The sequence below is a fragment of the Engystomops pustulosus genome, chromosome 7 (genome assembly GCF_040894005.1).
Source record: "Engystomops pustulosus chromosome 7, aEngPut4.maternal, whole genome shotgun sequence".
Taxonomy (NCBI): Eukaryota; Metazoa; Chordata; class Amphibia; order Anura; family Leptodactylidae; genus Engystomops; species Engystomops pustulosus.
The window spans coordinates 95,175,040-95,190,128 of record NC_092417.1 but is presented as its reverse complement, the minus strand read 5'-3'; the positions used below and the strand labels follow the sequence as shown (position 1 = coordinate 95,190,128).

Below are 15,089 nucleotides of genomic sequence, written 5' to 3'. Positions count from 1 at the left end.
TTACTGCAATACTCTCTTCCAATCCTCCAACAGAAACTATAATTAAAGATGGGCGAGTTGAAATTCGGTTTGACGAGATTCGTTGAATTTTTTGAAAAAATTTGAATCGACCCGAAGCAAATCAAGAAGAATCACTTTAAAAAACAGGTATTTCCTGACTGCAGAGAGCCTGTAGGGTATTGTAGAACATTGTGCCATGCTTAAATATGCCTAGGGAGCGTGGTTTGGTCTTCAAACAATGCTGTGTTTTAGTATGATACGCACATGACAGCTGCCGCTCTAAGAATCGCTTCACTCTTTAATTCCATGTGCACTTACAGAGGCCAACTGGCACAATGACAAAGGGGAGGTGGCGGCAACATGGTAGGCTGCAGAGTGGCACAATGATAGAGTGTGGAGGTGGAGTTAACAATAGCAGCAGCAGGAGACCACAGGTGGCAGCAACATGGTGGCAGCAACGTGGAAAGCCACAGAGTGGCACATGATAGAATGTGGAGGTGGCGTCAGCAGCAGCAGCAGCAGAAACCCACACAGTGGCACAATGGTAGAGTGTGGAGGTGGCGTCAGCGGCAGCAACAGCAGCAGGAGCCCATAAAGTTGGCACAATGATAGAGTGTGGAAGGGGCAGCAACCTGGTAAACCACAGAGTGGCACAATTATAAAGTGTGGAGGTGATGTCAGCAGCAGCAGGAGCCCACAGAGTGGCACAATGACAGGATGGAGGTAGTAGTAATATGGTGCATAAGGCATTGTTGTGTTGAAATCCTGGCCGATGCAAGCCTAATTCATCTTGACAAGTCTCCTTGGGGTAACAATGGCCCCCACCACACTGAACACCTGCTCTGATGGCACACTACTGGCCGGGAAGCACAGCTTCTCTACTGCAAACTCCACAAGTTGCGGCCGTGCATCAAGTTTGGCTGCCCAGTAGTCAAGGGGATCCTCTACCTGGGGTGGTAAAGTGCTGTCCAAGTAGGCCACCATCTGCTGCTGCAGAGTCTGCTCCATATCCTGCTGCTGCTGCTGGTGGCGGCTACCCTCCTCACAAGGCAGGTGAAGGAATTTGCTCAACAAGGACTCCAGACTTAAGCTGCTGCAGATGGAGCTGCTATGCCTCCTACCCCCCCCCCCCATCTCCCCATAGCAGCTGTGGCAGTAGTACATGAGCGATCACTGCCAGGAATCCCTCGGTCAGACCTGACAGAGGATGGGCAATGGTGCACAAAGGCAACGGCAAACTGTCTTTTCAGTATTTCTCGATAGTACGCCAGTTGTTCCTTTCTCTCGGCAGCTGGAAAAAGTCACCCATTTTTGACTGGTAGCGAGGGTCCAAGAGGGTAGAAAGCCAAAACTCATCCCTATGCTGGATGTTGACTATTGAGCTGTTACTAGTTATGCAAAGCAGCATGCTTTTGGCAATCTACACAAGTGACTCTGAGGGACTCCCGGCGTCAATCTCTACTGTATACTACCACGGTGCTTCTGGGTCATCTGCCTCGTCTTCTACCTCCTCTGGATGCTCATACTCCTCATCTTTTGTGAAAAAACCACTGATTTCTCCAAACTCTGCTTGTGTCCCAATGTCCACCTCCTCCATCAGTTCAGCCCCTTCGGACTGTAGAGATATAGTCTCCACTTCTCCAGTGCCCTGCTTAGACAGATTTTGCAGCATGAGTTCCAGGACATGAAGCAGTAGAATGACGTTATTCATCCCGCAGTTCTGGCGACTGACAAATAACGTGGCCTCTTTAAAGGGCCTGAGCAAATGGCAGGTGCCAGTGGCTGACATCAAAGTTACCTAAGGGAGTACTCTGTTGCGCTTGCATCATCAAAAAATCATTAATAGCTTTTCTCTGTTCATACTGGTGATATATAACATCTGGAGATGCTTGGCTTTGTAAGAGTGACTGAAGTGCGTGCACAGTTTCCTGGCTATTTTTAGAATTTCTTGTAGATGGATGGAAGACTTGTGGAACCTGTTGACAACCAGATTGAACATGTGCACCATACAGGGTGCATGGGCCATCCCTCCTAGGTGCAGCACGGACACCATTTTACTCCCATTGTCTGTCACCATTATTCCCATTTTCAGTTGTCATGGAGAAAGCCACAGATGATTTCTTGTTTCATGATGCGGAGCAGTTCCTCCCCTGTGTGACTTCATTCGCCCAGGCAAACCAGATGTAGAACTGTGTGACACCGCTGTGCCCTGCACATGTGGTATGATGGAGCAGACTTGTGGAGGCTGAGGTGGTAGTGGAGAAGGAGGAGGAGGAGGCTGACATGACTTGAAAAGGGAGGGACTGCAGTACCAAAAACTTGGACAAAAGCACGGTCAGCTTCTGCACTTTAGGATGACTGGACGCATACAGTTGTCTCTTTGTAATTGCCTTTTTCAATGATTACTGGCGCCATGCATAGCGAAGCGCAGGAGCATCTGGACCAGGAGATGATGTCAAAGACAAACAGCTCCCTTTGATAGAGGTGCTGGAGCCTTGACTGGATGAAATGGCATGCGTGCCACTAATTGCTGCTCTAGTTGCTGTGGTGGCAGGATGGACCTCCATATCTATTCCCCGTTTCTCCCAGGCCATTGGATGGTGACGCTGCATGTGTTGATGCAGGGCCGTGGTGCCAACCTTAGCTCCCTAGCCACGCTTCACTTTCTGCCCCCAGATTCTACATATACACACGCTCGGCTCCTATGGTGTCTTAACAAAAAACTGCCACACCGCTGAGGTGATGATTTTACTGCCAACTCTCTGCACTGAGTGACTATTAATGCTGCTGCCTTGTTGAGCCCCTGTACCACTACTTACTTGTACCTCCAAAATGGGGTTTGTACCCCGCATCTGTTTGGATCCTGTCCTCTCACTGCTGCTACCCTGCTGACTCATGGCTTCAGTAGCGACTTGCTGCCTGCTCCGCTGCCTGACGGGCAAACTGACGCTTTCTTCGCCCGATGATGATGATTCCCTTGCTACACCCGGCTCCAAAGTGCGATCAGATACATCATCATCAATTTGCGTTTCCCTGTCAGTGCTATTCACCTCAAAGTTGTCAGTATGCACAGCCTGCCTACTGCACAAAGTAGCGGATGTCTGCCCCATCTCTTCACTGCCAGGAAGGTGCTGACTGTCCTCAAACACTTCGCCCTCGCTGTATAGTGACGCTGAGCCCAAACCACCTAGTAGCTCTCTGGCTGAGGAAAATGAACAGGACAGAAGTTGGTTGAGAACAGGTGAGGGCCTCTGACCTGCTCCTGGACCATGTCGACTAATTGTTGGATTTGACAAACCCTTGGACTCTTGGCTGAGGTTGTTAGATGTTATATTTGAGGTATTGGGGGACCTAGTCAACTAATCAAAAACCTTTGGTTTGTTGATCAACCCACTGTCGCTAGATGACAACGGCAGGTCTGGTATAACAGAGTCCCCCCTGCTGCCACGTCCCCTTATTGCGCTGCGACCTCTGCCTGCTCCACCTGCCACACCTCTGTCAGACATAGTGGTTAATCAACTACATGGATTTGACACGTATTTCTTGCTCTCAACTTTTGCAACAAAAAAGTACTGGAATTTCCGTTATACAGATACCCCACAACGGACACATGGTAATTGGAGCGAAAATCACTCTATAAACTACGTGGATTGACACGTATTTCTTGCTCTCAACTTTAGAAACAAAAAAGTATGGGAATTTGCATCATATAGACACCCAAAAATGGACACCCTGTAATTGGAGCGAAAATCACTCTATAAACTAAGTTTATTCAACATGTATTTCTTGCTCTCAACTTTAGCAACAAAAAAGTATGTGAATTTGCTTTATACAGATACCCCACAATGAACAGCCTGTGGATTTGACAGGTATTTCTTGCTCTCAACTTTAGCAACAAAAAACATTAAATTAATTTGCTTTATACAGATGCCCCAAAACGCACACCCTGGGAGAGGAGCAAAAATAGCTACAGCACAGTACATTAGAAGCAGCTGGATGCTGCAGACAGCACATGCAGTGTGAACTGCAGAGATTGCAGACAGTTTTTTTTATAGGGCTGTGACATTACATAAGCCTGCCAGTCGCTGATTGGCTTACAGGTCTGCAGATGTCATCGAAGGTGTTCCTTTCTCCTTCTCTGCCCCATGTATCCCGTTGTGCTCGCGCCCATTTAGCTAAAAAAGCATGCGCGGGGCGGACTTTTTTCCCACAAATCAGCGTTAACTTCGGATTCATTACAAATCACATTTTCAGTGAAATTTATATCGAATTACACTTCGTCCAAATCAGTTCGCCGATCTTAGGGCTGATCTTAGGGCAAGAAATCTTCGGCAGGGATGGGGAGATTATTTACTAGAAAACTGGTGCAGAAGGTATAATAAATCTAGTAACAACCTGCTCGTTTTATATACACTCACCGGCCACTTTATTAGGTACACCTGTCCAACTGCTCGTTAACACTTAATTTCTAATCAGCCAATCACATGGCGGCAACTCAGTGCATTTAGGCATGTAGACATGGTCATGACAATCTCCTGCAGTTCAAACCGAGCATCAGTATGGGGAAGAAAGGTGATTTGAGTGCCTTTGAACGTGGCATGGTTGTTGGTGCCAGAAGGGCTGGTCTGAGTATTTCAGAAACTGCTGATCTACTGGGGTTTTCACGCACGACCATCTCTAGGGTTTACAGAGAATGGTCCGAAAAAGAAAAAACATCCAGTGAGCGGCAGTTCTGTGGGCAGAAATGCCTTGTTGATGCCAGAGGTCAGAGAAGAATGGGCAGACTGGTTCGAGCTGATAGAAAGGCAACAGTGACTCAAATCGCCACCCGTTACAATCAAGGTAGGCAGAAGAGCATCTCTGAATGCACAGTATGTCGAACTTTGAGGCAGATGGGCTACAGCAGCAGAAGACTACACCGGGTGCCACTCCTTTCAGCTAAGAACAGGAAACTGAGGCTACAATTTACACAAGCTCATCGAAATTGGACAGCAGAAGATTGGAAAAACGTTGCCTGGTCTTATGAGTCTCGATTTCTGCTGCGACATTCGGATGGTAGGGTCAGAATTTGGCGTCAACAACATGAAAGCATGGATCCATCCTGCCTTGTATCAACGGTTCTGGCTGGTGGTGATGGAGTCATGGTGTGGGGAATATTTTCTTACCACTCTTTGGGCCCCTTGGTACCAATTGAGCATCGTTGCAATGCCACAGCCTACCTGAGTATTGTTTCTGACCATGTCCATCCCTTTATGACCACAATGTACCCAACATCTGATGGCTACTTTCAGCAGGATAATGCGCCATGTCATAAAGCTGGAATAATCTCAAACTGGTTTCTTGAACATGACAATGAGTTCACTGTACTCAAATGGCCTCCACAGTCACCAGATCTCAATCCAATAGAGCATCTTTGGGATGTGGTGGAACGGGAGATTCGCATCATGGATGTGCAGCCGACAAATCTGCGGCAACTGTGTGATGCCATCATGTCAATATGGACCAAAATCTCTGAGGAATGCTTCCAGCACTTTGTTTAATCTATGCCACGAAGAATTGAGGCAGTTCTGAAGGCAAAAGGGGGTCCAACCCGTTACTAGCATGGTGTACCTAATAAAGTGCCCGAGCACTCCAAATGTAGAAAAAAAGAAATGTTTTATTCCAATAAAGAAAAGGATTTCTTCACCTAAATTGTGAGTGCCGGATCCTCTCTCCATTTGAAACTACAAGAAGTAGTTATAGCAACGTTTCACCCTCTCAATGAAAGCTACTTGAAAATGCCTTCATTGAGTATGTGAAATGTTGGAATAACACTTTTTCTTCACTTGGAGTACTGCTTGACCTTGGAATTTATTCACATGTTGGTGGGTAAGGCCTGTCTAGCCTTATGAAACTTGCAATTGACTATTCTATATATGGTGTACTCTAAACAACTACCAATTTGTGATGTGATTATATATATATATATATATATATATATATATATATATATATATTGATATATATTGTAAGGGATTAGGCTAAGGGGATTAGTTTGTTTTTTGCGGACCCATAGATCTCTATAGCCTTCCGTGATCCTCATCCATGAGAAGAATAGAGCATGTTTCATAATTTTGCATGTGTGTGTTTGGGTGTTGTGCCCAGCCTGTCGCATTTCAATTACCAAATTTAGCTGGTCTCTCTGACTCGGGTGACTCGGTTTGGGGCCGAAATTTTAACCCGCGCTTTCCAAAATACACTTATTAAACACCATATGTAGTATCAATTGTCTGCTGCTGTGGCATTCAAAAACCAACCGTGATTGGTTGCTGTTTTGTCACAGGTCATTAATATGAGCTTTGAGCTGTGATTGGTTACTATATGCAATGAGTATAAGACAGCTCATCTGTGAGGTAAGATGGATAAGGACACAGAGATAGGGAGGCTTTATCAGAAATGTCTGAGGTAAAACTTTTCCTGTTGCCCATGGAAACTAATCAGAGCTCCATTTTTATTAACAGCTATAGGGACATAAAACTTGAGCTCTGTTTGGTTGCTGTGGGCAACTAAAACAGTTCTGCTTGATAAATTCCCCCATAGATGAATTGACAGTCAGAGACAAAAGCATAGATGGTCAGAGAAAGTCACAGTCAGTGACAGACAAAGAAAACCAGAGACAGTCGGTGTTAGAGACCACGACAGTCATAGACATAGACAGTAACAGTCAGAGACAGTCTGAGAAAGTCAGAGAAGATCAGAGACAGAGACAGTCAGATAAACCCGGAGTCATAGACAGATACAGAAACAGAGACAGGCAGAGAAAAACAGACATAATCAGAGACACTCAGAGACAGAAATGGTCAGAAACTGTCATATACAGACACAGTCAGACAGAGACAATCAGAGACAGTGACGGTCAGTGACGGATAGACACAGACAGATAGAGACAGTCAGAGACACTCATAGACAGACATGTTCAGATACAGTCAGAGAGAGATAAATACAAGTAAAATATTTTTATTAAACCTTTCTATTTTGAAATGATTTATTATCTGGGAGCTGCAGCTAGTATATATATATATATATATATATATATATATATATATATATATGACTGACATATGTCATAAAGTAGTAGTGGGAATTAAGTGACACTGGCAAACACTCTGAGGTCAAGAAACCCAAAGATTGTGTATTGCCTTTATCATGAGAGGAGAGATGAGGCTGAGCCTTACAGGCTGGTGGGAATTGTACTGATTCTGAGACAGCTGTGACTATTGGTGGGATTATGCATGTAGAAGCCTTGGATCTACAGGGACCATTTAGAGGTGTGCTGCTGAGTAACATCTAAGGATGCATCAAAAACTATTGCTATTTTGGGCTTAGGTGAAGTTTGACACTGCTGTCTGCTGTCCTTCTGTGAAATACAAATGAGGGCAAGTACTCATTAGAGGGATCTTTTCATAAGGACTGTGCTCTGTACAAGGTATGTTCTGTTGTTCTACATCCTACAGTGGTCTCACAATGATTTGATTTTTATATATTATTATGGTTTGATTAGTGCAGACACAATCCTTATGAAGTGCAGAAGGGATCAGTTATGGATAAGTACCGTATATATTTGAGTATAAGCCGACCGGAGTATAAGCCGAGACCCCTAATTTCAACACAAAAAACTGAGGAAACCTATTGACTCGAGGGTGGGAAATGCATTGGTCACAGCCTGCCAGTATATAGCCAGAAAGACCCCTGTAGTATATAGCCTACCAGACCCTTTAGTGAATAGCCTGCCAGCCCCCTGTAGTATACAGCCTGCCCAGCCCCCTGTAGTATATAGCCTGCCCAGTCTGTCTCCGATGCTGCCTCGGGTCCTTTGGTCCTCTTTTGATTCTTCCGCTCCTCTTCGGGTCTTCGTGCTCAGGCGGCACACAGTATTACATCAGCTGCTTGCCGATGTCATTGTTTGTGAGCTTCCGGCATCGCGAGGGGACCCAAAGAGGAGCGGAATAACCCGAAGAGGATCCGAAGGACCCGTGGCAGCACCAGCATAGGACCTACGAGTGACATTGGAAAGGTGAGTTTTGACTATGTTTTTTTCTTGACTCGAGTATAAGCCAAGTTAGGGTTTTTGATAACAAATTTTGTGCTGAAAAACTAGGCTTATACTCGAGTATGTATGATAAGTCTGGTAATTGCCACCATATCCATGAAATGATTAGAAGAGCTCAGTGTTAAATGTTTGTCTTGATTACTTCAAAAGATAGTAGTAATATGGGTTTTGTGACCTGAAGTGTACAATGATAGCAGAGAATTATGAACTCTACATGGTTACAATTTCAGGTTGTAGCATATAGCACCAAACCTAAGAAGATGCTAATGCTAACTGGGATATGTTGGGAGAAGATATCATGGCAATCCTGGCAATGATCATAACTACCAGAAATCTAAACAGAGCCTCACCGGTCATGGGGTCCAGTATGACCTGTACTTATGGGGCTGACTAGGCGAGAGTCATTAGACAATGTTATCTTTTATTGGACTTACTAGTCATGCTGAATAATTCAGACTAATATGCTTTATCCACATATGAGAGGATAATTTAATTAAAAAAATGACCAGAATTTTCTCTTAAATGATATACAATATGGGGCTATTTATTATGTGCTGTTGTTTGGTGCCCAGCCCTTTATGTGACCCCCCACCCACCGCAGTGGATATATTTAGAACCTCTGGCCTTGTAAAATATTTGTCGCTGGCAGTTCTACGCAAGGTAGAATTGTGCTATAACCTGCACCAGTTCCTGGCCTATTCTACAGCAAGTGCTCAAGTACAGGCGCGGGTCAGGGTTACACATATACTAGAGGTGGTAGACTTTTGTTAAATTTTTAAATTCCTGCTTCCTGCTGCTGGGTGGAGTTTTTCAAAGAAATTAACAGAATAAGGGTACATTCACATGGCTGCTATGGGCGCCGTGAACTTCTATAGCTCTCGGTCATGATGCAGTGAGCACACAAAGCTTCACCGGAATGTGGCTGAGTCTGGTGGCCGTGCCACAAATCTGCCAAAGTACAGGATAATTCCTTTGTGGTGGTTCTTCTGTTTATGAAGGCAGGCGGGTGTAGAGCGCTGAACCCTCCCACCTTCTCCTCCTGACCCTTAACACCTTACCAACGTGTAGTAGTACATCACGCGTAAGCTGCGGGTGATTGTAGAGGGCTCACAGGCTGAGCTCTCTCCATAGCCGGTAAGTGTTTGTTGCAAGATAGCAAAAAGAAGAATTTTTTTATTGTACAGGAGGTATGGGATATTAAATACCGTCAATATGAAGTGCAATTTGTTACATAGAAAACAAGGAACAAGGTTTTACATGGAAAAATAAAAAAAAGTTATGAATTTCTGATGGTGGGGAGTGAAAAATGAAAATCCAAAAACTTAAAATGACCTGTCATTAAGGGGTTAAATGAGCCCTTAAATAGAGACTAAAATCTTCCCCTAGCAGAACATACAGGTAGTCACAAACAAAAATATGACTCGATTAAGAAAATATATTTTTTTACTGATATGGATATAGAATTAATTGGGAAACATTGAGTATATGTTATTTTGTTCTCCTGCTGGAGAGGATTAGATGTCTGTAGCTTTCATATAGTTGCTGTTTCGCTGCTATACCCTCCACCAGTGACAGTGTATTGACATGACATGACAGCTCCCATGATAACTTTTTTTCTCATCTTTTCCTTACAGTGCAGTTTGACGACTGTCAGGGGAATGAAGAAGTGCAATACGAGGTCTCTAACCCAGATTTCAAAGTGGAGCCTGATGGATCATTAATTGCTTTGAGGAATGTGACTGAGAATATCCGGGTTTTGTTCATTAATGCTCGATCCCTTCACTCTGATGATATGGCAGAAGTGAAGATTCTGGGGAAGAGGGACAGACACAACTCAATAAAGGTAAAAATGATTCTATATACCTGAATGTCACTAGTAGAGCCTTGTATGAAAGTGCAAGCTGTCAGGTTGGGTAGAAACTTATGGTAGCCCTTGGATATTTCATGAATGATTATGACAAGAGATGAGTGAGTATACTCGTCTGAGCTTGATGCTCGTTCGAGTATTAAGGTACTCGAAACGGCTCGTTGCTCGGACGAGTATTTCCCCTGCTCGAGATCGAGCATTTAATTAAAAAAACACAGTGAAGAACAATGAAGAATAGAATAAAAACAGTGAACACAGTGAACACAGGATCATTTAAGTGAAAAAGACAGTGAAGAACACAGTGAAGAATAGATTACAGATGTTCGGCACATCTGCTTACTTGTCGGAAGATACGCGCGGAACGGCAGCAGGGAGACATCAAGCAGCATGGGGAGACATCGGGCAGCGGGGAGACATCGGGCAGCGGGGAGACATTGGGCAGCACGGGGGAGACATCGGGCAGCACGGGGGAGACATCGGGCAGCGGGGAGACATCGGGCCGCGGGGAGACATTGGGCAGCGCGGGGGAGACATCGGGCAGCGCGGGGGAGACATCGGGCAGCACGGGGGAGACATCGGGCAGCACGGGGAGACATCGGGCAGCGGGGAGACATCGGGCAGCACGGGGGAGACATCGGGCAGCACGGGGAGACATCGGGCAGCGGGGAGACATCGGGCAGCACGGGGGAGACATCGGCCAGCCTGGGGGAGACATCGGCCAGCACGGGGGAGACATCGGCCAGCACGGGGGAGACATCGGGCAGCACGGGGAGACATCGGGCAGCACGGGGGAGACATCGGGCAGCATGGGGGAGACATCGGGCAGCACGGGGAGACATCGGGCAGCACGGGGAGACTTCAGTGGAAGAAGAGGAGCGATCCCGGGACAGCGTATCACCCCGACAAGTAAGCAGATGTGCCGAACATCTGTAATCTATTCTTCACTGTGTTTTTCACTGCGTTTTTCACTTAAATGATCCTGTGTTCACTGTTTTTATTCTATTCTTCACTGTTCTTCACATCTGTTAACTTGTCGGGAGATAATATACGCGCGGAACAGTGAAGAATAGATTGCAGATGTTTGCATACATCTGCTAACTTATCAGAAGACATTCTTTTTCAATTAAATAACACATTTTATTCCTGAACCATGGTCCCTTTGAAAAATGCTCGTGTCTCTCATTGACTTCAATGGGGCTCGTTATTCGAGGCGAGCACTCGAGCATCTGGAAAAGTTTGTCTCGAATAACGAGCACCCGAGCATTTTAGTGCTCGCTCATCTCTAATTATGACACTTTTGTCAAGGTGTAACTTCTTAGATGGGCTACAGGGGGTATAAAAGTAACAAACACCTATACTCACTTCTCTCCAGCACTCTGATCCAGCATAGCACCTCCATCATTGCCAGCCTCTAGTTGAGATCACACAAGCACTCACTACAGCCTGTAAATGCTATGTGCTGTTGATGCCACATCATTGCTGAACCTCTCTACACAAGCAATGATGGGTGGTGATGGGAGATGCTGCTCTGCATCAGAGAGAGTTAAATGTTATTTTTATACCCACAAATTTAGAATTGATCCCTAGAATAAAATGTGGTATTTCTTAAAAGGATTCTTAAATATATTCAGGATAACAAATTAACACATTCACTAATTCACTGTTATTAACTAATTCACAGATATAACTTTTAAGTGCCAATCCACACAAGGGTGTGGCACTGGACACAAGTTCAAGACGCACCACATATTGTTCTTCTAGGTGTGAACTGGAGCTGTGCGTTGGTCTTACTAAAGTGTGAATTATACCCAAATTTGGACACTACATTTGTGTTTAACCTTCAGAACTACACCTAGTTTTATACAGTGTATTTGTGGTTAACCTGAAGCATTTTAACTACGGATTGTTGTGTGATGTATGTGAAATGTGCAAGAAAAAATTTTAAGCATGTAATCACTACAAGAATTTCTAAAGTAAGAAATTATTTGAACACTAACTACTATATTGAACCTTTAAAGCGTGGATCGGCTCATGAATTTCCATCTACAAATTATGAATATTTATGTACGATATTAAGGGCTAGATTGTTATTTATTTATTTTTTATTCAATTTATTTTTATTTTTAATACTGTTATCATCATTCATGTTATTCTCGATTGTATGCCTATTGTAAGAATATAGCAGCATTTAGATGTGCTAAATCTTGGTCCTCTGGATACTTAATAACTAATTCACAGATATAATTCCAACCTGTCTCTATCAGTCCTGTTGTTGCCAGGGGCAATTTTGGTCACCCCTGGATATGACCATAAAATCTTCTGACTATGGTCAGATTCTCCTCATGAATAGCTTCTCTGTCTGCACACTGCAGTTACAAGACCAGCTCAGACACAGTCACTTCCTGCTGGCAAACAGCAGTGTGGAGAGACTTACTCTACAAGCTACAGACAGATAAGCAAAGCTGACTGTGTATTTTATCGGTCAGGTGTCATTGGGGGTCATTTATCTTTATTTTTCTTCCTGTTTTTCCTTCTTCTTTGAGACATTTTTTGGCACATTGCAATTTAACACAAGGAAAAAGTGAGATTGATAAATGACCAAAGAAGCAGATGAATAAACAGGCAAAAACTAGCCAAAACAAACAGAGATAAGATAAATGTTTTTATTGTGTTTTATATCCATCTCATGAATCTCATAATCTCTCATCGCTGATCTGTCTCACCTCTCTTTGTCTATGTGTCAGATGCTTGTAGAATGTCCAGAAGCTAAATAAAATTGTAGATAAGCCTTTACCCTGATAATCTAAGCCCATTGTCAGCACACAGTATCTCATAGCACAGAGGGATCATAAAGTGAGTCCCTGCCCACAGGCAGGGGCGTAACTAGGAGAGGCAGGGCCCCATACCAGACTTCTAAATGGGGCCCCTTAACCCCTCAGAAAATATGCACATCCTCCATTATTTAGTGCGTCAGGTCCAATTACAGGGCCCCCTGACAATGTGGGTCCCATAGCAGCTGCTATGGCAGCAACTGCTGTAGTTACGCCCCTGCTGACAGGGACACTGACCATCACTGATTGATAGGAGCTAAAACAGCAATAAAGCGGACTAAAAATGCAAAGTAAGGAATTAAAAGTGATCTGCATTGTGCTAATACAGGCGGTCCCCTACTTAAGAATACTCGACTTACATACGACCCCTAGTTACAAACGGACCTCTGGATATGGGTAATTTATTGTACTTTAGTCCTAGGCTACAATAAACAACTGTAACAGTTATCAAATGTGTCTGTAATGAAGCTTTATTGTTAATCCTGATTCTTATGACAATCCAACATTTTTAAAATCCAATTGTCACAGAGACCAAAAAAGTTTTGGCTGGGATTACAAAGATAAAATATACAGTTCCGACTTACATACAAATTCAACTTAAGAACAAACCTACAGTCCCTATCTTGTATGTAACCCGGGGACTGCCTGTATCTTTAGGGATTTAAATTTGAGAGCTGTATTTCATTGAAAACCCCCTTAATAATGAATGAATGTTTGTAGTGCTCAAAACAGGTCCAAAAAAATCAATCAGCTGTTTTCACCAGTCAGTGCCCAGAAAATGGAAGAGGAAGTCAGCTATTTGTGTAGAGGTTAACCTTAGTAATTGCAACCATCATATAAAAGCAGTGGGTAAATTATCATTGATCACGTTATGAACAGACATCACAATGTCGGTTAGAAATGTACTATGGTATTTTGTAGTTGGACCCGGAAAGTTTATTAATGTAATACTGCATTACCCTTGTATCACTTTTGTGGGGGTTCTGCAGTTAATTCCTTTTGCTACTCACCTTAAATATTGTTGCTTTTGTTCTTACGCATTTATGAAAAATGTAGAATTTATCAATGTAGTCAAATGTGTTCTAACAGATTGGCTTTAATTGGATTTATTAGTATTTTTCTTATGCTCTTCTGTGATGTCTAATTCACTCGCCATGGACTCTGAGATGTAAATTTAAGTGCGGTGAAATTTCATTGCTTCCCTTTGACATTTTAATCTCTAAAATACTAATTTTTCTTTGAGTCATGTTCTCCCCTCTGTATCATTTTATCATTTTATCTGCAGCAGCTTAAAACAATCCACAGAGTCAGTATTTAAATCATATAGCTAAGAGATTATTTCCTGCAGAGTACAGAGCTGGCAGTAACCTGAACTTGTAAGAATATGTAATTGAATTGTCCCCTTCTACTAACTCAAAACTCCGGTCATCTGGTTTTAATTATATATGGTTCTGGGAAAGCTGATTGACAAATAACATGGTCCATAGTGATTATAAATAGGCTTTTCTGGAATTCTGAATAGCAAATTTTCAATCTTTTGGATATAACTTTGAAGAATAGCAGAGTGATAATGCGATGGGCAGTGCCCACAAGAAACACTGTATTGACTATTGTACTTAGATACCCGGCTACTCCTCCTTGCCAAGAGTTGTCAAGGCACTCTGGAAAACCCTGGGGGAGCTAAGGGAAGGGATAAGGAAAAAAAGAAAGAATTCTTACCTGACTCCTGGAAGGTGTTATGGTATTTCTGGGTCTCAAAGTTCTGTGTTTGTCATGGGACCCGCTTCAGCCAATAAGTAGCCTTTTTTTATTGGGCTTCCTTAGTTTACAGAATGTTACTGTGTTCTGAGTGAGCCATTCATTGCCAATTAGCACCTGTAACTTCTGAAAGTTTAAAACTTCAAAATCACCAAGGGAGCCAGGAGCATGGTATGTACACTCTTTCTTTTTTTGTCACCAATGGCCCAGTCCCCACAGTGCTGCCCAGAAGTCCTTCAGTACCAACAATGCCTACATTATCAGAGCATCAAGGGCTTTATTACATGGTACAAAAGGAGGTATGAAAGAACACCAGTATTATAAATAATAGATGGTAGTGTAGGTGGAGATGTTAATGCCCAGACTTACAGTATATGCAGTCCATGACCGGGTGGTCTAGAAAATCAATCTGGGGGCCCACTCTTCATTATCCCTCAACAAATATACTCTAGCAGCCTCCAAATGTATTGTTTTCTGATGGACCTCTGGGGTTCAGTATTGGGTTGAGCCAGAGCCCACCGGAGGATCGTCTGGTACTCTGGTA

The 15,089-nt window shown here is 43.6% G+C and overlaps 1 protein-coding gene across 1 annotated transcript in view; it reads left to right on the top strand.

Moving 5' to 3' along the window:
* The window catches only part of CDH13 (cadherin 13), a 548,360-nt gene that overhangs the window by 203,535 nt on the left and 329,736 nt on the right, over positions 1-15,089 (top strand). The window contains exon 3 of the mRNA XM_072117266.1: positions 9,724-9,932. Coding sequence (XP_071973367.1) covers positions 9,724-9,932 — 209 coding nt within the window. The remainder of the gene's footprint in view (positions 1-9,723; positions 9,933-15,089) is intronic.